Source organism: Raphanus sativus, chromosome 1, assembly GCF_000801105.2.
Source record: "Raphanus sativus cultivar WK10039 chromosome 1, ASM80110v3, whole genome shotgun sequence".
NCBI lineage: Eukaryota > Viridiplantae > Streptophyta > Magnoliopsida > Brassicales > Brassicaceae > Raphanus > Raphanus sativus.
The window spans coordinates 22237136-22252581 of NC_079511.1; the positions used below are offsets into that span (position 1 = coordinate 22237136).

General features: G+C 31.5%; 2 protein-coding genes across 2 annotated transcripts; both read right to left on the bottom strand.

The window, feature by feature from the left end:
- Nucleotides 1-3790: 3790 nt before the first annotated feature.
- LOC108857390 (proline-rich receptor-like protein kinase PERK7) lies at nt 3791-6814 on the bottom strand. The gene is made up of 7 exons (XM_018631377.2): nt 6172-6814; nt 5252-5866; nt 5037-5123; nt 4872-4942; nt 4582-4803; nt 4335-4496; nt 3791-4172 (listed from the first exon to the last, which is right to left on the bottom strand). The coding sequence occupies exons 1-7, from the start codon at nt 6788-6790 to the stop codon at nt 3870-3872; spliced, it is 2079 nt and encodes a 692-aa protein (XP_018486879.2). The 5' UTR covers nt 6791-6814; the 3' UTR covers nt 3791-3869.
- Nucleotides 6815-8272: 1458 nt separating this feature from the next.
- On the bottom strand, nt 8273-10005 carry LOC108848620 (uncharacterized). Its single transcript, XM_018622031.2, has one exon. The coding sequence runs from the start codon at nt 9634-9636 to the stop codon at nt 8377-8379; it is 1260 nt and encodes a 419-aa protein (XP_018477533.1). The 5' UTR covers nt 9637-10005; the 3' UTR covers nt 8273-8376.
- Nucleotides 10006-15446: the final 5441 nt, after the last annotated feature.

The following is a 15446-nucleotide window of genomic DNA, read 5'->3' on the forward strand; positions in this document are numbered from 1 at the left end:
AATATGCATTTAATAATTTTTGGATTAATTAATTTAAAACTTAGAGTTTAGAGTTAAAGGTGGAGTTTTAGGAATGTGTTCAAATATTTAAAAACAAAAAATAAGTATTAAAAAATTTTAAATAAAAAGTGTTATTTTGGTTATTTTATTTTTTGGGTGCTATTCTGTGACAAAAATTTAAAAATACTATTTGAAAGAATTACCTACATACTATTATAATATAATTAAGCAATCCATTATGGATTGTTAGGATAATGATGGGTCACATTTATCGCTAGCGGATTTCATAAATTCTCGAATCAACATTACATGAACACTGGTCAAGTTTGTGGGTTTCCATTTGTTTCTCTCACCTAGTAGATAAGTTTTTTACAAATTTAGACTTAAACCGACCCATTCCCACAATTACAAATTTGGGATGTACACCCATTCCCACAATTACAAATTTGGGATGTACCAAATTCCTAATCGTCTCGTGTATATTATATAAGAATTTATTCTTCTTTAATTTCTACAACAAAATTTGTAAAAAAAATCAATAATATTCTTTGAAATTGACATCATTTTGAATTTAAATAAACAAAGATAAATTCTACAATATGCACCAATTCACAATAGTTTTGTTACAAACATATATTATGGATGCAAATATTAACGACAAAATATATAGACAGTGCTAGATAAGTGGATACATAATGTGGTACTGTTCAAATACTGTTGTATAAAAACACGTATTAAAGAAGATACATCTATACTATTAAAGCAGAATCCCTACTAGGATTTTGCCCTTAATTTTTGTAGTTAAATACAAAACTTTGCCACTCCTATATTTATGCATAAAATGATTAATTAATTTTGACCATAAATATAAACAAATCGTTTAATTGCATTTAATCCACACTATTACAGCATTTAATATCTTATTCTTTCAAGATTGCATTAACATTACTTTCCGATTTTGTTAGTAATTTTTTTTTGTATTAATACACCATACTAACACTTTTAAAATATAGTTATTTGTTCAAATCAAACATTAATCTAAAACGGATTGCATGCTTGGTTTAACATTAACTAACATGTTTTAAAAATTTAAAATATCTAACTATATTCAAACATTTCCTAATACGTATCAAAATAACTCATAATTAAATTATTATATCAATTAATAAAGATAGTAACTAACCTAATTCATAAATTACTTTATAAACTATAAATTAATATAAGTAATCTATACTATTAAAGCAGAATTTATCATAGGATTCTACCCTTAGTTTTCAAAATTATTTATAAAGTTATGCCATTATCATTTAAAAAATATTTTATTTATTTTGACAACTGTTTATTCAGCCAATTGGATTCAATAACGTTTTAATGGTATATTTTTAATAAGAAAAATATGAATTTGTGGGTGAGAAAAACAAGGAGATATCACTATATTTATGGTAAGAAATATATTTACTTTTAATACCAAACAATTTTCTTTACAAATAAAAAAATCATAAATGTTAATTAGCTGTAGCATTTATTTCGGTAAGGGTCTAGCATATCGATAGTAAATATTTTAACCATCTTTTGGAATAGTTAGTTATTTATACAATTACATATACTTAATTTTGCAGGTAAAAATAATTTAAACGAATATCACTTATTTTTTATATAAATTTGGTGATGTGTCTTTTTGTAGTGTATTTTTTCAAATTCTTTGAATAAAAAAATCATAAAATTTCATTTTTACAACCTTTATAGTTATGTTTTTCTATGGTTGGAACAAATATATGCATCTAAGTAATTAAAAATTATTTATTTTTCATTAAAAATTATGCAAAGAATAATATTAAAATATGCAATTAGAAATATCTTTAGTATTATGTTTGTAAATGTAAAACTTTAGAATAAATTAAAAAATTAATACAATATTTTATAAAATAATTAACTTCTTTTTTATCAATTAACTTCTTTAAAATTATTTTCTATAAATATAAATATACAAATTTTTATAGCATAACATCTATGATTATTTTCAAACGTAAAAAATCAACACAATTTTAAATATATTTATGTTATCTTATATAACAACGGATAATCTTATAACTAACAAATTTTATAAAATTTTAAAAAGAGAACAAATCTCGCGCTTTTTAAAGCGCGGGTCGAATTCTAGTAATTAGCTTACAATAAATGTATTGAAAGTTTGAATAGTAATAGAATAATATATCATCCAGAAAAATATTAGAATGACAAAATGTTATAAGTAGTATTGAATATCAGTTAATTTTAAAATCAAAAAATTTGATATATAAATACGACAAAATATAACTACTGTAAATAAAAATGTAAAAAAAATATAAAGCACATATGGTAAATAAAAAACAGTTTAAATAAAAGTTTAGTGTATTTGCTTATTTGTAACAAATAACATGAACGAGTTACGTTATTTGTCGTTACTAGTTAAAAGAGTTTTCTTTTCTATAAGAACATCTCTAACAGCTATTTATTCTTTTATCTTTTAAAGGTTTTTTCATTCCAATAGTCTTTATTTCCTTCAAATTTTAAGTGAGTGAATAATAAATCTTCAAATTTGAGGGGGCGGACAATGGTGAATCCCTTAAAACACTATTTACTTTTCACTTTATTTCTTTTATTTATGTTTATTTAGTGATTGTATACTTATTTCTTATGCTGCATTCTATTATTAAAATTATATTGGCACTTAAATATTATAATTATGGTCTTACAAAATTATTTTTAAATAATAATAATATGTTAATAAATATTGTATACCAATATATAATAATATTAATAAAAATATAATATAAACATATTATTTCACACAATGCATTTTTATGCAAATATTAAATTATAATACAATCATAATATTTTACATCAAAATAAAAGTTATATAAGCTGAAATATTACACACTAAAATAAACATTTCAATACTAATATTCATGTAAATTTGGTCTGGAACCTCTAAGATCACCAAAATATCCTTGATATAAATTTGGAGTATTCTCTTCGGGTTTCTGTTGTTGAGTTATTTTTGTATAATTCTTACTTGTTCAGATCAGATAAACTGGTGAGTGTTAATATCATCGATGGAGTTTAAATTTTTCAATGGGCGAATGTTGCTATGTACGTGATATCTACGCACTGATTCGAGATGCAAGACCGGCGCCGTCAAAATAAATGTTGAGATGGCCATAAACGAAGATATGCATTTTCAACAATTTTTAGCACGTAATCTTCGAATAAAAAATAAGGAAACTCATTTATTACTTAAAACGCATTGATTGAATATTACAAAAATAATCGTATTAATTAGTTTTGTATTATATATATATTGTAATTTGAACTGTTTGTGTTTTATTTCTATGTTTTAATGTTTTCTATTTTTATTGTAAGTAATTTGATGTTATAATTAAATTTTTAACTAATTATGTTAATATTATATATTAATATATTTTTATTGTTTATTTATTAAATTTATGATTTTAATTAACTATTAATAAAATTTAGGACTAAAGCGTAAAATATAAATTTTTAAGAGTTAAAATTTGAGAGTTACCATTAGAGAACCATCTCTTTTTTTCCATTTAAAATGAAGTTGCTTGTTGGAGATGTTCAATCAATCAAGTTTTAACGGGAAAAACAGTAATTTTGTATGAACATATTGTTTATAAAAATAAGCATAGACATACTGTGACAACCAATATTTTCGACATTTGTTAGCACAAGATACATAAATTAAGAAATAATAACTTTTATATTATTTTTGACTCCAACAAACAAACACATCCAACGGTCATATTTCCCGGAAAAAAAAACAATAGATATTTGCTTTGACGGTTTTTGATGATTTGGTTTATGGTTTAAACCCTGCGAGTAGAAGTAGTTGTACTTTTGTTGTAGCCTCCTCCAGTGTGCATCTCCTCGCTGCTCGAGGAGGATGGGTCAAGCCCGTACTCACTGGTGCCACCGTACTCGCTACTTGCCCCATAATCGCGACTGTCCAGTGTCACTTTCCGGAATTTCTTCATCTCAGCACCATATGTGCCCGTCTCATAGTCTGAGCTCCCATCACCTCCGCTTGAGCCCATATATGAGCCCTGTCCTGGCTTCACACCATCGTTTAAGTCGTCCAGAGATGCATCACCCTCCAATATCCGAACGATCTAGTAAGAAAAAAAGCACAAAACATTTAGTTTATAGTAAGCATTAGCCTAACGATCTAAGATTAACTTACGCCTAGAATTTCTAGGATTAAAAATGACTTATTTTAAATAAATTGACAGTTATGTAAATTTTTGATAGTAAGATATAAACTTATAATTTACCTGACTCATCTTTGGGCGACGGCGACCCGAGTGCCTAATGGCTGCAGCAGCACAAGCCACCATGCGTGCCATCTCATAAGGCTCGTATTGATTCTCAAGAAATGGATCAACTAATTCTCCATATTCTCCGTCCTGAGCTGCATTCATGCATAATGGTCTCGCCTGCCAAATAACATTAATCAGACCATGAAACTGTTTAGTTCCGTTTTGGTTTGAGTTCAATTTAAATGAATGTACACTTATATACCCAATCGACCAAACTATCTTCCATATCACCACTTAGATCAACAGGTCTGCGTCCGGTTATGAGCTCAAGAAGCATAACTCCAAAAGAGAAAACATCTGATTTATCTGTTAATTTTCCACTTGCTGCATATTCAGGGGCTAAGTATCCAAATGTCCCCATGACTCGAGTCGACACATGTGTGTTGTTGTCTTGAGAGAGCTTAGCCAACCCAAAATCTGCAACCTGGAGATTAATTGAAAGGGACGTTATGGAGAAATATATAAACAATTTATTAACTAATTAAAGCATACCTTTGCTTCGAAGTTAAGATCAAGCAGAATGTTTGAAGCTTTTATGTCTCTATGGATGATTTTAGGATGACCTTATCACAATTATTAGATAAAACATATGAATGAGCTTTGATTTAGAGCCAAATTAGTGAACGGCAAAGACGGAAAAAAAAAAGATTCACTCACAATCTTCATGTAAATAAGCAAGTCCTTTAGCTGATCCTAAGGCAATCTTGAGTCTAGTAGGCCAATCCATCACGGTTCCAGTTTTCCCTATAACTCCATTTATTTAGTAACAGTGCGAGTTAGTTTTTGTATAATTAATGACATTTTTCAGGAACATATATAAGAAACTCATCATTAATTGTCGGAAAAAAAAAAAGAAACTCATCATTAATTACCATGAAGGTGGAACTCAAGTGTGTCATTAGGAAGAAACTCATAGACCAACATCCTCTGTCCTCCTGAAGTACTGCAATATCCGACAAGAGACACGAGATGTCGATGATGGACGCGGCTGATTATCTCAACCTCTGCCTGGAACTCTCTTTCTCCTTGTCCGCTTCCCGCTTTAAGGCTCTTCACCGCGATCTCTTTACCGTTAGGCAAGACTCCTTTGTGAACGTATCCGAACCCGCCTTGTCCTAACAGACGGTCTTTGGAGAAACCTTGAGTCGCGGCTGCGAGCTCCTCATAAGTGAATGTGCTTTTGTTGAATCCCAAAGCCACTGAAGGGTGTGGCGGTGGTAGAGACGGAGCGTATGGACCTGATGAGTAATTTGAGCTCATCTCACCGCTTCCGATTGCATTTCCGCCACCTGAAACTGGTGCCAATGGTGAAGGCATTGGCTGCCAGTTTCCTGGAGGTGGTGGTGGCGGCGGTGAATTCACCCAGTTTGTTCCCATTGTTCCAGGAGGTGGAGGAAGATTGCCATTATGATCATTCTGGTTGTAATGTTGTTGTTGTTGTTGTTGTTGTTGTGTAGCAGCACTATTGAAGTATTGATCACCCCCATCTACATTCGCACCCAAAAGAAAATACAGACAAGACTTAGTTGAGTTGTGATTTGAAATAAAAATTATTCAGAACTAGTCTTGCAGGAAAAAAACTGGTTTCTTGGGAAACAAGAAACAAATCTGAAGTTGAAATAACTAATTCATACCGTGTATTTTAGATGGGTTTATAACTTTGTACTTTTTTATAGAGAATAGCTGAGAATATGATTAATTTAATTTTTTGGGTAACAGGAAACAAAATTCATGTTTTTTTTTGGCAAACAAAAAACTAATGGGCTTTAGTTAGGGTTCAATGGGTACATACTGTTGCCTGCGGGGAAAGCATTGCTTCCGTAATACGGCATCTGTTCAAGTTTTGATTTCTTTTTCTTCTTCTTCCGCAAACAACAGACGCAGAGCAATATCATGACAACGAACAAAAGTCCAGCTGCAGCTACAAGTCCTATAACAACACCCATGTCTGGACGATCGTTACTTGACGTGTTAAAGCCACCGTTGCTTGTAGGCGGCGCTAGTGATTTTGGTGGAGAATGGGAGCTACGGTCAGAATTAGTAGACGGTGGTGGAGGATGAGAAGCGTTATTGCCTCCTCCATTGCCGCTCCCATCATTTCCTTTGTTGTTTCCTTTGGTGTCACTCTGCTGCGGTGGGGATTGTGAAGGAGGAGGTTGAGATTGTGATTGCGAGGAGGGGATTGAGGAGTCAGACGGAGGTGGTGGAGGCGAGGAGGAAATTTCCGGTGAAGGAGGAGGTAATTGTTCTTGTTGTTCTGGTGGGGGAGCTAGAGTTGGAGAGGGAGGAGGAGATGTTGATTGACTGTCTGAAGTAGGAGGAGGAGATGTTGTTTGGTTGGAAGAGGGAGATGACGGAGAAGGAGGAGGAGGTGCCGGCGGTGAGTTCTCCGGGGACTGCCCCTCCGCCATAATCACTCTCTCCGATGGTGTCAACTGAAAGCTATTGTGAGATGAAACAATGAATACCCACCTCTGTTTCTTTTCCTAAGATTAGGAACTAGAACTCCAATTTTTTAAGATTCTATTTTTAAGAAATTTTTTGATTTTGTTTTAGTTATTATTTCTATATTTGGGAGTTATACAACCCATCAAAGTATTAAAATCTTACAATTCTGTTATAACCGAGATTTTATCTAAATTTTTTTGTTAGTAGTTTATAATTCTTTCCTTGAGATTTGAAAGCAAGACCTACTGCTTACCAGAGGGGTGCCCTGAACAACTGAACTACAAGAGCTGTTTGGATATTGATTTTCCTTTTCCAAATTTCTATTTACTTGTTTTCTAACAACTAAGCATGTGTAGAAGCAGGATATTTGAGAAACAGAATTTTGGCAATCAATGCTGCCCAATGGAATATGTGGCTGCAGCTGGACTTTTGTTCCTTGTCATGATATTGTTCTGCGTCTGTTGTTTGTTGACGAAGAAGAAAAAGAAATCGAAGCTTGAACAGTTGCCGTATTACAGACAGTGACAACTTAGTGAGTCATTTACAGTAGAAGTTACAGTAGAAGGTCATCTCCTAACAAGGGAAGTGAGTGAAACTGAGATTAAAGAAGCAGTCTATAGTATTGGAGCTGATGCGCACTTGAACCAGACGGTTTAACCGCAAGTCGCAAGATGTTATATAACATCTTGGAAATACAATCTTTCTTTATTCTAAGATGAATATTGAAATCACTAAAACGAACATTTGTACAAATCCCAAATGGAAAACCAAATATATTTTCTGACTATCGTATTCGTCCTATTGAATTATATTAAAGTTTTTATATAACCATATCAAAATTTCTAGTGAACCGTTTGAAGACTCTTCTCAGTAAGACTATTTCAGAGTCACAAGTAGCTCCCATTCTCAGTAGAATGATCACTGATAATGTGACAAGAATTTCTCAACTATATATGACCACTAAGACTGATATCTCCAAAGCTTATGATAGATTGGAAGCTGAAAGTAAAGCACTCATTGTTTCAACGCAACAAACATGGCGTATGGGAATATCTGTATAGGTTTGAAGGGTGAGGCTAAATCTGTGGAAAATGTAAATATGCACCCATCGATAAAATACTTTCGGATATTTTATGTGGAATCAGAAATTTAAAAAATGCTACTTCAGTTCTAGAAGACCTTTAGGGATGTCATCTTGTTTGTCTACTGATTATGTACTTTTTCTGATCGATATATGAGAATTCGAGGGATGTCATCTTGTTTGTCTGATGATTATGTCCTCTTTCATTTTATTTAATATGTATTATTTGTTTTGTAAATGTTTCAACCGAGATAAAATGTATTTGACTTATGGCTGATGGACATGGAACTTTGACTTTTAACATTGTCACATTCAATATAATTCATTCACAACGAGATTAAAAATAGTAAATAGATGATATATATCGCCAAATAAAAAATATAAATATTATAATGTGATAATAAGACCAATGCCATTTTATGTCTGAGAATATTATCCAACTTATAGTTGAAAAACTGAAGAAGACAGTCACACATGTGATGATGAGGGAGAAGCAGTTGAACTAGGCTTCTTGCGAACGTACTTGCGAGCCCAAACATGTTTGCCATCAATAGTGAATTTCTTTTTATTCCCTGGACCCACAATCTCTTCGATCTTCCAAGCACATTCCTTCTTCAACACCATTCTCGCAAACAACGGTTGCTCATTCTCTTCCACCTCTTGCATCAGTATCGCTTCTATCACTTCCCCAAATTTCCTTGTAAAGTAAACCCTAACTTCTGATTCCGAAGTGGGATATCCTTTCGAAAAAGTCAGAAACACCGTCCTATCATCCGCAGGTATAACCACTTCCTCGTTCTCTATATCTGTTTCTTCATCAACAGGAAGAGGTGTAGTAAGAGCAGGAGCCCTTTCTTGTTGAGCACTCAACCAAATAGGAGTTTGATATTGAACACTCTGCCTAGTAGAGATTCCTTGTTGAACACTCTGCCTGATAGGGATTCCATGTTGACCACCCTGCCTATTAGAGATTTCTTGTGGAATACTCAACCTAATAGGGGATTGTTGTTGAACACTCAGCGCACTAGAGATTCCCTGTGGAACATTCAACCTATTAGGGTTTCCTCGTGGAACGCTCTGCCTAATAGGGGTTTCTTGTTGAACCCTCAACGTACTAGAGATTCCTTGTGGAACATTCAACCGATTAGGGGATCCTTCTTGAACACTTAACCTCATATTGCTCATCTCCTCAATAATTTTCTCCCTTTGTAACGCCAACAACTGCTCCCTGTAGTACATCTCTGCCTTCACGCATAAGTCATCAAAGGCTCGGCTGCAGATTTCGTTCATATTCTTAATCACACCAAGGAGGAGAGTTTCGCGGTTTTGATGGACGTATCTGAGAGTAAGCCTGCCTCCAGTCAGACGTAAGAGCAAAGGTATAACCGAACCATCATCGTTGTTGGTAACGAAGAGCGTTGAGAAATCTAGGTTGTGTAAGATGCTTAGACACACATCGACTTCGTTAGCCACCGTCTCAATGAATGCGTCTGGTAACTCGACGAGAAACGGTGTTAAGTTTCGAGCGTACTGGATTTGCTCGAGCAAGAAGAGAAAAGCAATCACTTGAGACGTTTGGTTCGTGTCTCGGTTAAGATCAAAGACGAGACGAGTGAATAAGGTTCTGTCTATGTTGTGAAAAGCATAGAACTCCTCACGTGTTACACCCACAATGGATGAAGGAAGGTCTGTGAAAGCCGAAAACGACGACGAAGAAGAATAAGCCATATGGGTTTCTTATATTTTTGTGGCGGTGGTGCAGTAAATTTAATTTCGAGACAGTTTAAATAGATGAGACAGACATACAAACTGGTGAAGAGGTGCGATCTTTTTTTCCCTATAATATGTTTTGCGTCGTTCGTGTCTGTAATTAATTAGATTGAAAGAGGCTCTGCATCGCTGAGTAAATACATCATGACCCTTCGATAATCAGGAATGATTCATCCCCTCAACCCTAGTTTTTTTTCCTTTTTTTTTTTTATAATTTTCATTTTTTTCCTTCTATTTTTCTTTCCATGACAGAAGATCTCTTGCTATGTAAGGGGCCGACCCAAACATTATTTTTACTCGAGTCATAAATTAAACTAGACTTTGACCCGCCCGACCGGGTGGGTATTATTTTATGTTTTTAGTTTTTTATTTATACTAAATAATATATGGGAAATTGCCAAAAATACCACTTTCATGATACCACTTTTCAAGTTTACACTAACCATTTTTACCATTAAAAATTTAATAGACAAAATACTATTATACCCCTAACTAATTAAACCTAAAACTACCATTTTTTCTCCACGATTTCTTAAAAATTGAGATTCATATTAAACGTGATCAGATCTAGGAAGAGTCTCCGGTGGTGATGAGTTCTCCGACCAGATTCGATGACTTTGGCCAGATCCGACGACACTGACGAGTTCTCCGGCCAGATCCGACGACGCTGAAGAGTTCCTGGCGAGATTTGACGAACGCTGACAAGTTTTCGGCGAGATCTGACGATGCTGACAAATTTTTCGGCGAGATCTGATGTGGCTAACGAGTTCTCCAGCGAAACTGACAGACTCTACAAGCTCAGACGAACAATACGATCTCTCTCCCGACGCATAAGAAACACTAACAAATGTAAGAGGATAATAGATGGTGATTTTCGTCTCCTTCTGTAATTGTAGCTTGATTTATCAAAATCGATCTGTTTCTGATAAAGAAGACAGAAGTTTTTCTCATGAAGTTTTGAAATCTAAAATTTATAAGACTTTATAAATTGGGTCATTTCAAGTCTTATTGTTCATCTGTTAGCAATCAAAAGACATAGAGCTTAAAATAAATTTAATTCATGAGAAATTATTAACCTAAGAGTAAATTTATTCCATGATTACTTCTTCTCTTGATTGATCTGGTAATGTTACAGGGAATTACAAAGGTGTGATGTGAGCTTCTGGATTTAAAGGATACTGTGGAGAATATGTGTGGTGATATGCATATCAAGTACCTCACTTTCTTGAGGTAATACAATGCTACTATTTATTTTTTTAGCAAGGTTTAGTATATGCAATATATGAGGTGAAATGTTGGTGTTTTGTTATTATAATGTTCTGTTTGGTACTTATGAGATTCATATTTTATGTCTTGTTTTGTGTATAATATCTATAGAAGCAGTGTAGATTGAGCATGAGTTTGTTGAGTTACGAAAGCATGTTATTTTTGTATCTTGTTTTTGGAAGTGAGTGTTGATGCTTATGAATAATATGTGACTGGATTGAGTTCAGATTTTGAAGAATGATAAGGTTGGTGAGCTGTTTGAAGAAGCAAGAGGGACTCTCAACAAGAACGTAGTTTATGTGATTAAAGAATGACTATTTATAATGCTTTATAAAAGTTGCAGAGTATGTTTCTTAATACATTCTTCTCTCTCATCTTCTTAAGACATCTCTTATACTAAAACAATTGTATCTCTCTTATGAGTTGCATAGTTGGAGAAATTGGTTGGACGTGTAAGTGAGTTTGGTTCAGTCGTTTCTTTTATAGAAGAGTGAGATATGGAGAAGTCTTGATGTTGTCATATTATGTTAATAATGACTAACAAGAACTGAGTTTTGCAAGTACAAACTCTGTTGGAACTAGATTCAAATGATTTACAAAGTTTTATAAATTAGTTTATAAATATTTATAATTAACTTATAGAATGCAGTAGATATTTTATGAAGTATTATAAATCAATTTTATAAACTTGTGTGAATCAATTTATACATTCTTGTAAATCAAAATAAAATATCTTATAGACTAGTTTATAAGATTTTATAAATCAGTTTCTGAATCTTTATAAATATTTATGAATCATATAAGCTTTTATATACAATATATTAACTCTTATATTATTGTTTACATACCCTTATAAACTCTTATAAATTATTATACAAACCATTATATATTGTTTTATAAGGCTTTCTAAATGCTTATAGACTCTTTTAGTTGATTTATAAACATATACAACTCTTAAAATACCCCTTATAAATTGAATATAAGCTTTTATAAAGTTTTGTAAACTCCTATTAATAGTATATATATACCCCTTATAGATTATTTATAAACTTTCATAACTTATAAATTGAATATAAGCTTTCATAAAGTTTTTATAAACTCCTATTAATAGTATACATACCCCTTATAAATTATTTATAAACTTTCATAACTTTCTTATAAATATTTATAAATGGTTTATAGATTATTTAACTTGTTTTATATGCCTTTATTAATGGTTTATATACTCTTACAAATAATTTTACATACCCTTATAAGGCTTTGTAAAGAGATGATGATACGTGGTAGATTCTAAGGCACATGCTAACAGTAAGCAAGACTCCACGGCTTCAGAAATTTTACATACCTTTATAAATTGTTTTATAATCCTTTATAATGGTGTATAAACTTTATAAATTATTATTTTTTTAAATCCTTATAAATTATTTATAAATTATTATACAAACCATTATAAATTATTTTATAAGGCTTTCTAAATGGTTATAAACTCTTTTAGTTGATTTATAAATATATACAACTCTAATAATACCCCTTATAAATAGAATATAATCTTTCATAACTTTTTATAAACCCTTATTAATAGTATACATACCCTTTATAAATTATTTATAAACTTTCATAACTTTCTTATAAACATATATAAATGGTTTATAGATTTTATAACTTGTTTTATATACCTTTATTAATGGTTTATATAATCTTACAAATAATTTTACATACCCTTATAAATTGTTTTATATTGGTGTATAAACTTTATAAAATATTTTTATAAACCCTTATAAATTATTTACATATTCTTATAAACCCTTACAAGTTATTTACAAACCATTATAAATTGTTTTATAAGGCTTTCTAAATGGTTATAGACTCTTTTAGTTGATTTATAAATATATACAACACTAATAATACCCCTTATAAATTTAATATAAGCTTTCATAACGTTTTATAAACCCTTATTAATAGTATACATACCCCTTATAAATTATTTATAAACTTTCATAACTTTCTTCTAAACATTTATAAATGGTTTATAGATTTTATAATTTGTTTTATATGCCTTTATTAATGGCTTATATACTTTTACAAATAATTTTACATACCCTTATAAGGCTTTGTAAAGAGATGATGATACGTGGCAGATTCTGAGGCACGTGTGGACAGCAAGCAAGACTTCACCGCTTCAAAAATTTTACATACCCATATAAAGTATTTTTATAATCTTTTATAATGGTATATAAACTTTATAAATTATTTTATAAAGATTTATAAATTAGCTATAAAAGTTATAAAACTTATAAATTATTAAAACAACTATTATCCAGGTGAAGTTTCAGAGACTCTATTACAACACCACGTGGGGCGTTTGCTTCTTTGCTATCCCCAAGGCAAGTTTAAATAGTTTTATAAACTTTTATAAATAGTTATAAAAATATTTATGTGTGTTTATTAACTTTATAAAAGGTTGATACAAGGTTTTATAAGCTCTTATAAAATTTATAAATGATCTATAAATGATTTTATAAACTCTTAATAGTTTGTGGCTTGTCCTCTTGTCTACAAGAAATGTATAAGCAGGCAGCCAAAATGCATCATGTTTCTTTTCCTGGTTGACTTTTGATCCTCCATCCTCTTAAATATTTCATTAGCCCAATCCTACATATCATCATTAACGACAACAAAAAAACTCCATTAGCTTTCTAACAACATATCTCCGTGCTATGAATTTACCAAACCAGTTTAACAGAAAGAGACGAAGAACGTTACCTTAATAGTTCCAACAAGCCCTAGCCTGTGAAAACAAAAATCAATCAACGAGTAATTAATCTCACAATGAACACACACTTCAAGACATGAATCTAGCAAACATAAACAAACACTTTCACATGTACAAACAGAAACTACACGTATTATTCACAAAGGGCAAAACTTTCAATGCACATTAGAAAAAGGAACCTTCTTTAGTTATGATAATTGACCACATGATCTGTCAAACAGAGTAATCTCACAATGAACACATACAGCAAGACATGAATGGCAACATAAAAGGACAAAACTTTCAGTGCTTAAAAAGTAACAAGTTACATTAATTTAGCTAAAGCCATCTCTTGCTCCATCATTTCGTCAGTAGCATCACTCGCTTCTTCTAAGAGTAGTCTCGTGAACTACACAACAAATAAAATATGGAAGCTAATGAACCATCACTTAATCAAAATATATCGGATGTATATAGTCAAACCCTATGTGGTATCGTAATAAAATTCTAAATTACTTGAAATCCAGATTTACAAAGGGGTTATAAAACTCTTTCTCTTACAACTTGTGATTTTTGATGAGGATTCGACACTTTGAGATTTCGAGTCTCGATCTCATCTGCTTTGTGAGAGAGAATACACTCGATCTCGCCGCCTTCGCACGATCTCGTCGTCTCCCATCGTCGTCGCTCGGTCGCCGTCGCTCGATCTCGTCGCAATAGCTTGATCTCGTCGCATTCGTCGCCGTCGCTCGATCTCGTCGCCATCGCTTGACCTCGTCACCGGCGCTCGTTGCCGTGAGAGAGAAGACACTTTGTTCTCGTCGGAGAATTTTTTTACAGAGTAGAGAAGAAGACGATGGTTGAGAAGAATAGACAAGGGTCAGTTTAATAATTCACCCATTAATGCTTGATGTATTTATGAAAATATCCTTCTATTGATGGTATTATTGAATTGTGGTACTACACAAAGTGTAGTTATGAAATTTCCCCATAATATATTTGTAATATTTAGACATAAATTTAGATTGGAAATTAATATTTATAGTTATAACAAAATTAAGATTAAATGTTTAACAAAATATTTTGATATAAATTATAAATTTTCTAATTAAAATAATATAGAGGTTGGTCATAATTTTTTCCAATTCCAAAATCTTAACATTCTTTAAAAAATATAAATGAATAAAATATAATCTTGCGCTGTTGTTGTTTATTTCTATAGATTGACCCGTGGCCGTATAAATATTTGTTTTCACTAATTTTTTCTTTGTACTACTGATAATATATATATATATATGTATTTGTAAATTATATGTATTACATTATTGTTAATATAACATTTTAAAACAACAATTTATTTATTACTTAGATATGGAAAAAATATAAAGATAATTTATTATTCACCAAATTTTTAGAAGTTAACGTAATTATAGGATAAGTTTCTGTGTTTTATAGTTATATTAAATATTTGAGAGTGATTATAGGTTAGAACTTATTGTCAGCAAAGATTTCTGTTTAGATATTGAATTTATTTTGGCTAAAGAAAATAAATTAATAATCATCTATTGGTATAGGTGATTTATCTCTATCATTGATTAAGTCATTAAAAATAAAATAAATAACTTCCTTTTCTGTGAAGATGGTGTTTTTGATTTTTAAGGAAAAATCAGAGTAAAAAAACATGCATTTAATAATCTGAAAAGACAAGATTTTTTTTAGAAATGTTAATTAATAGGTTCAGTGGCATGGA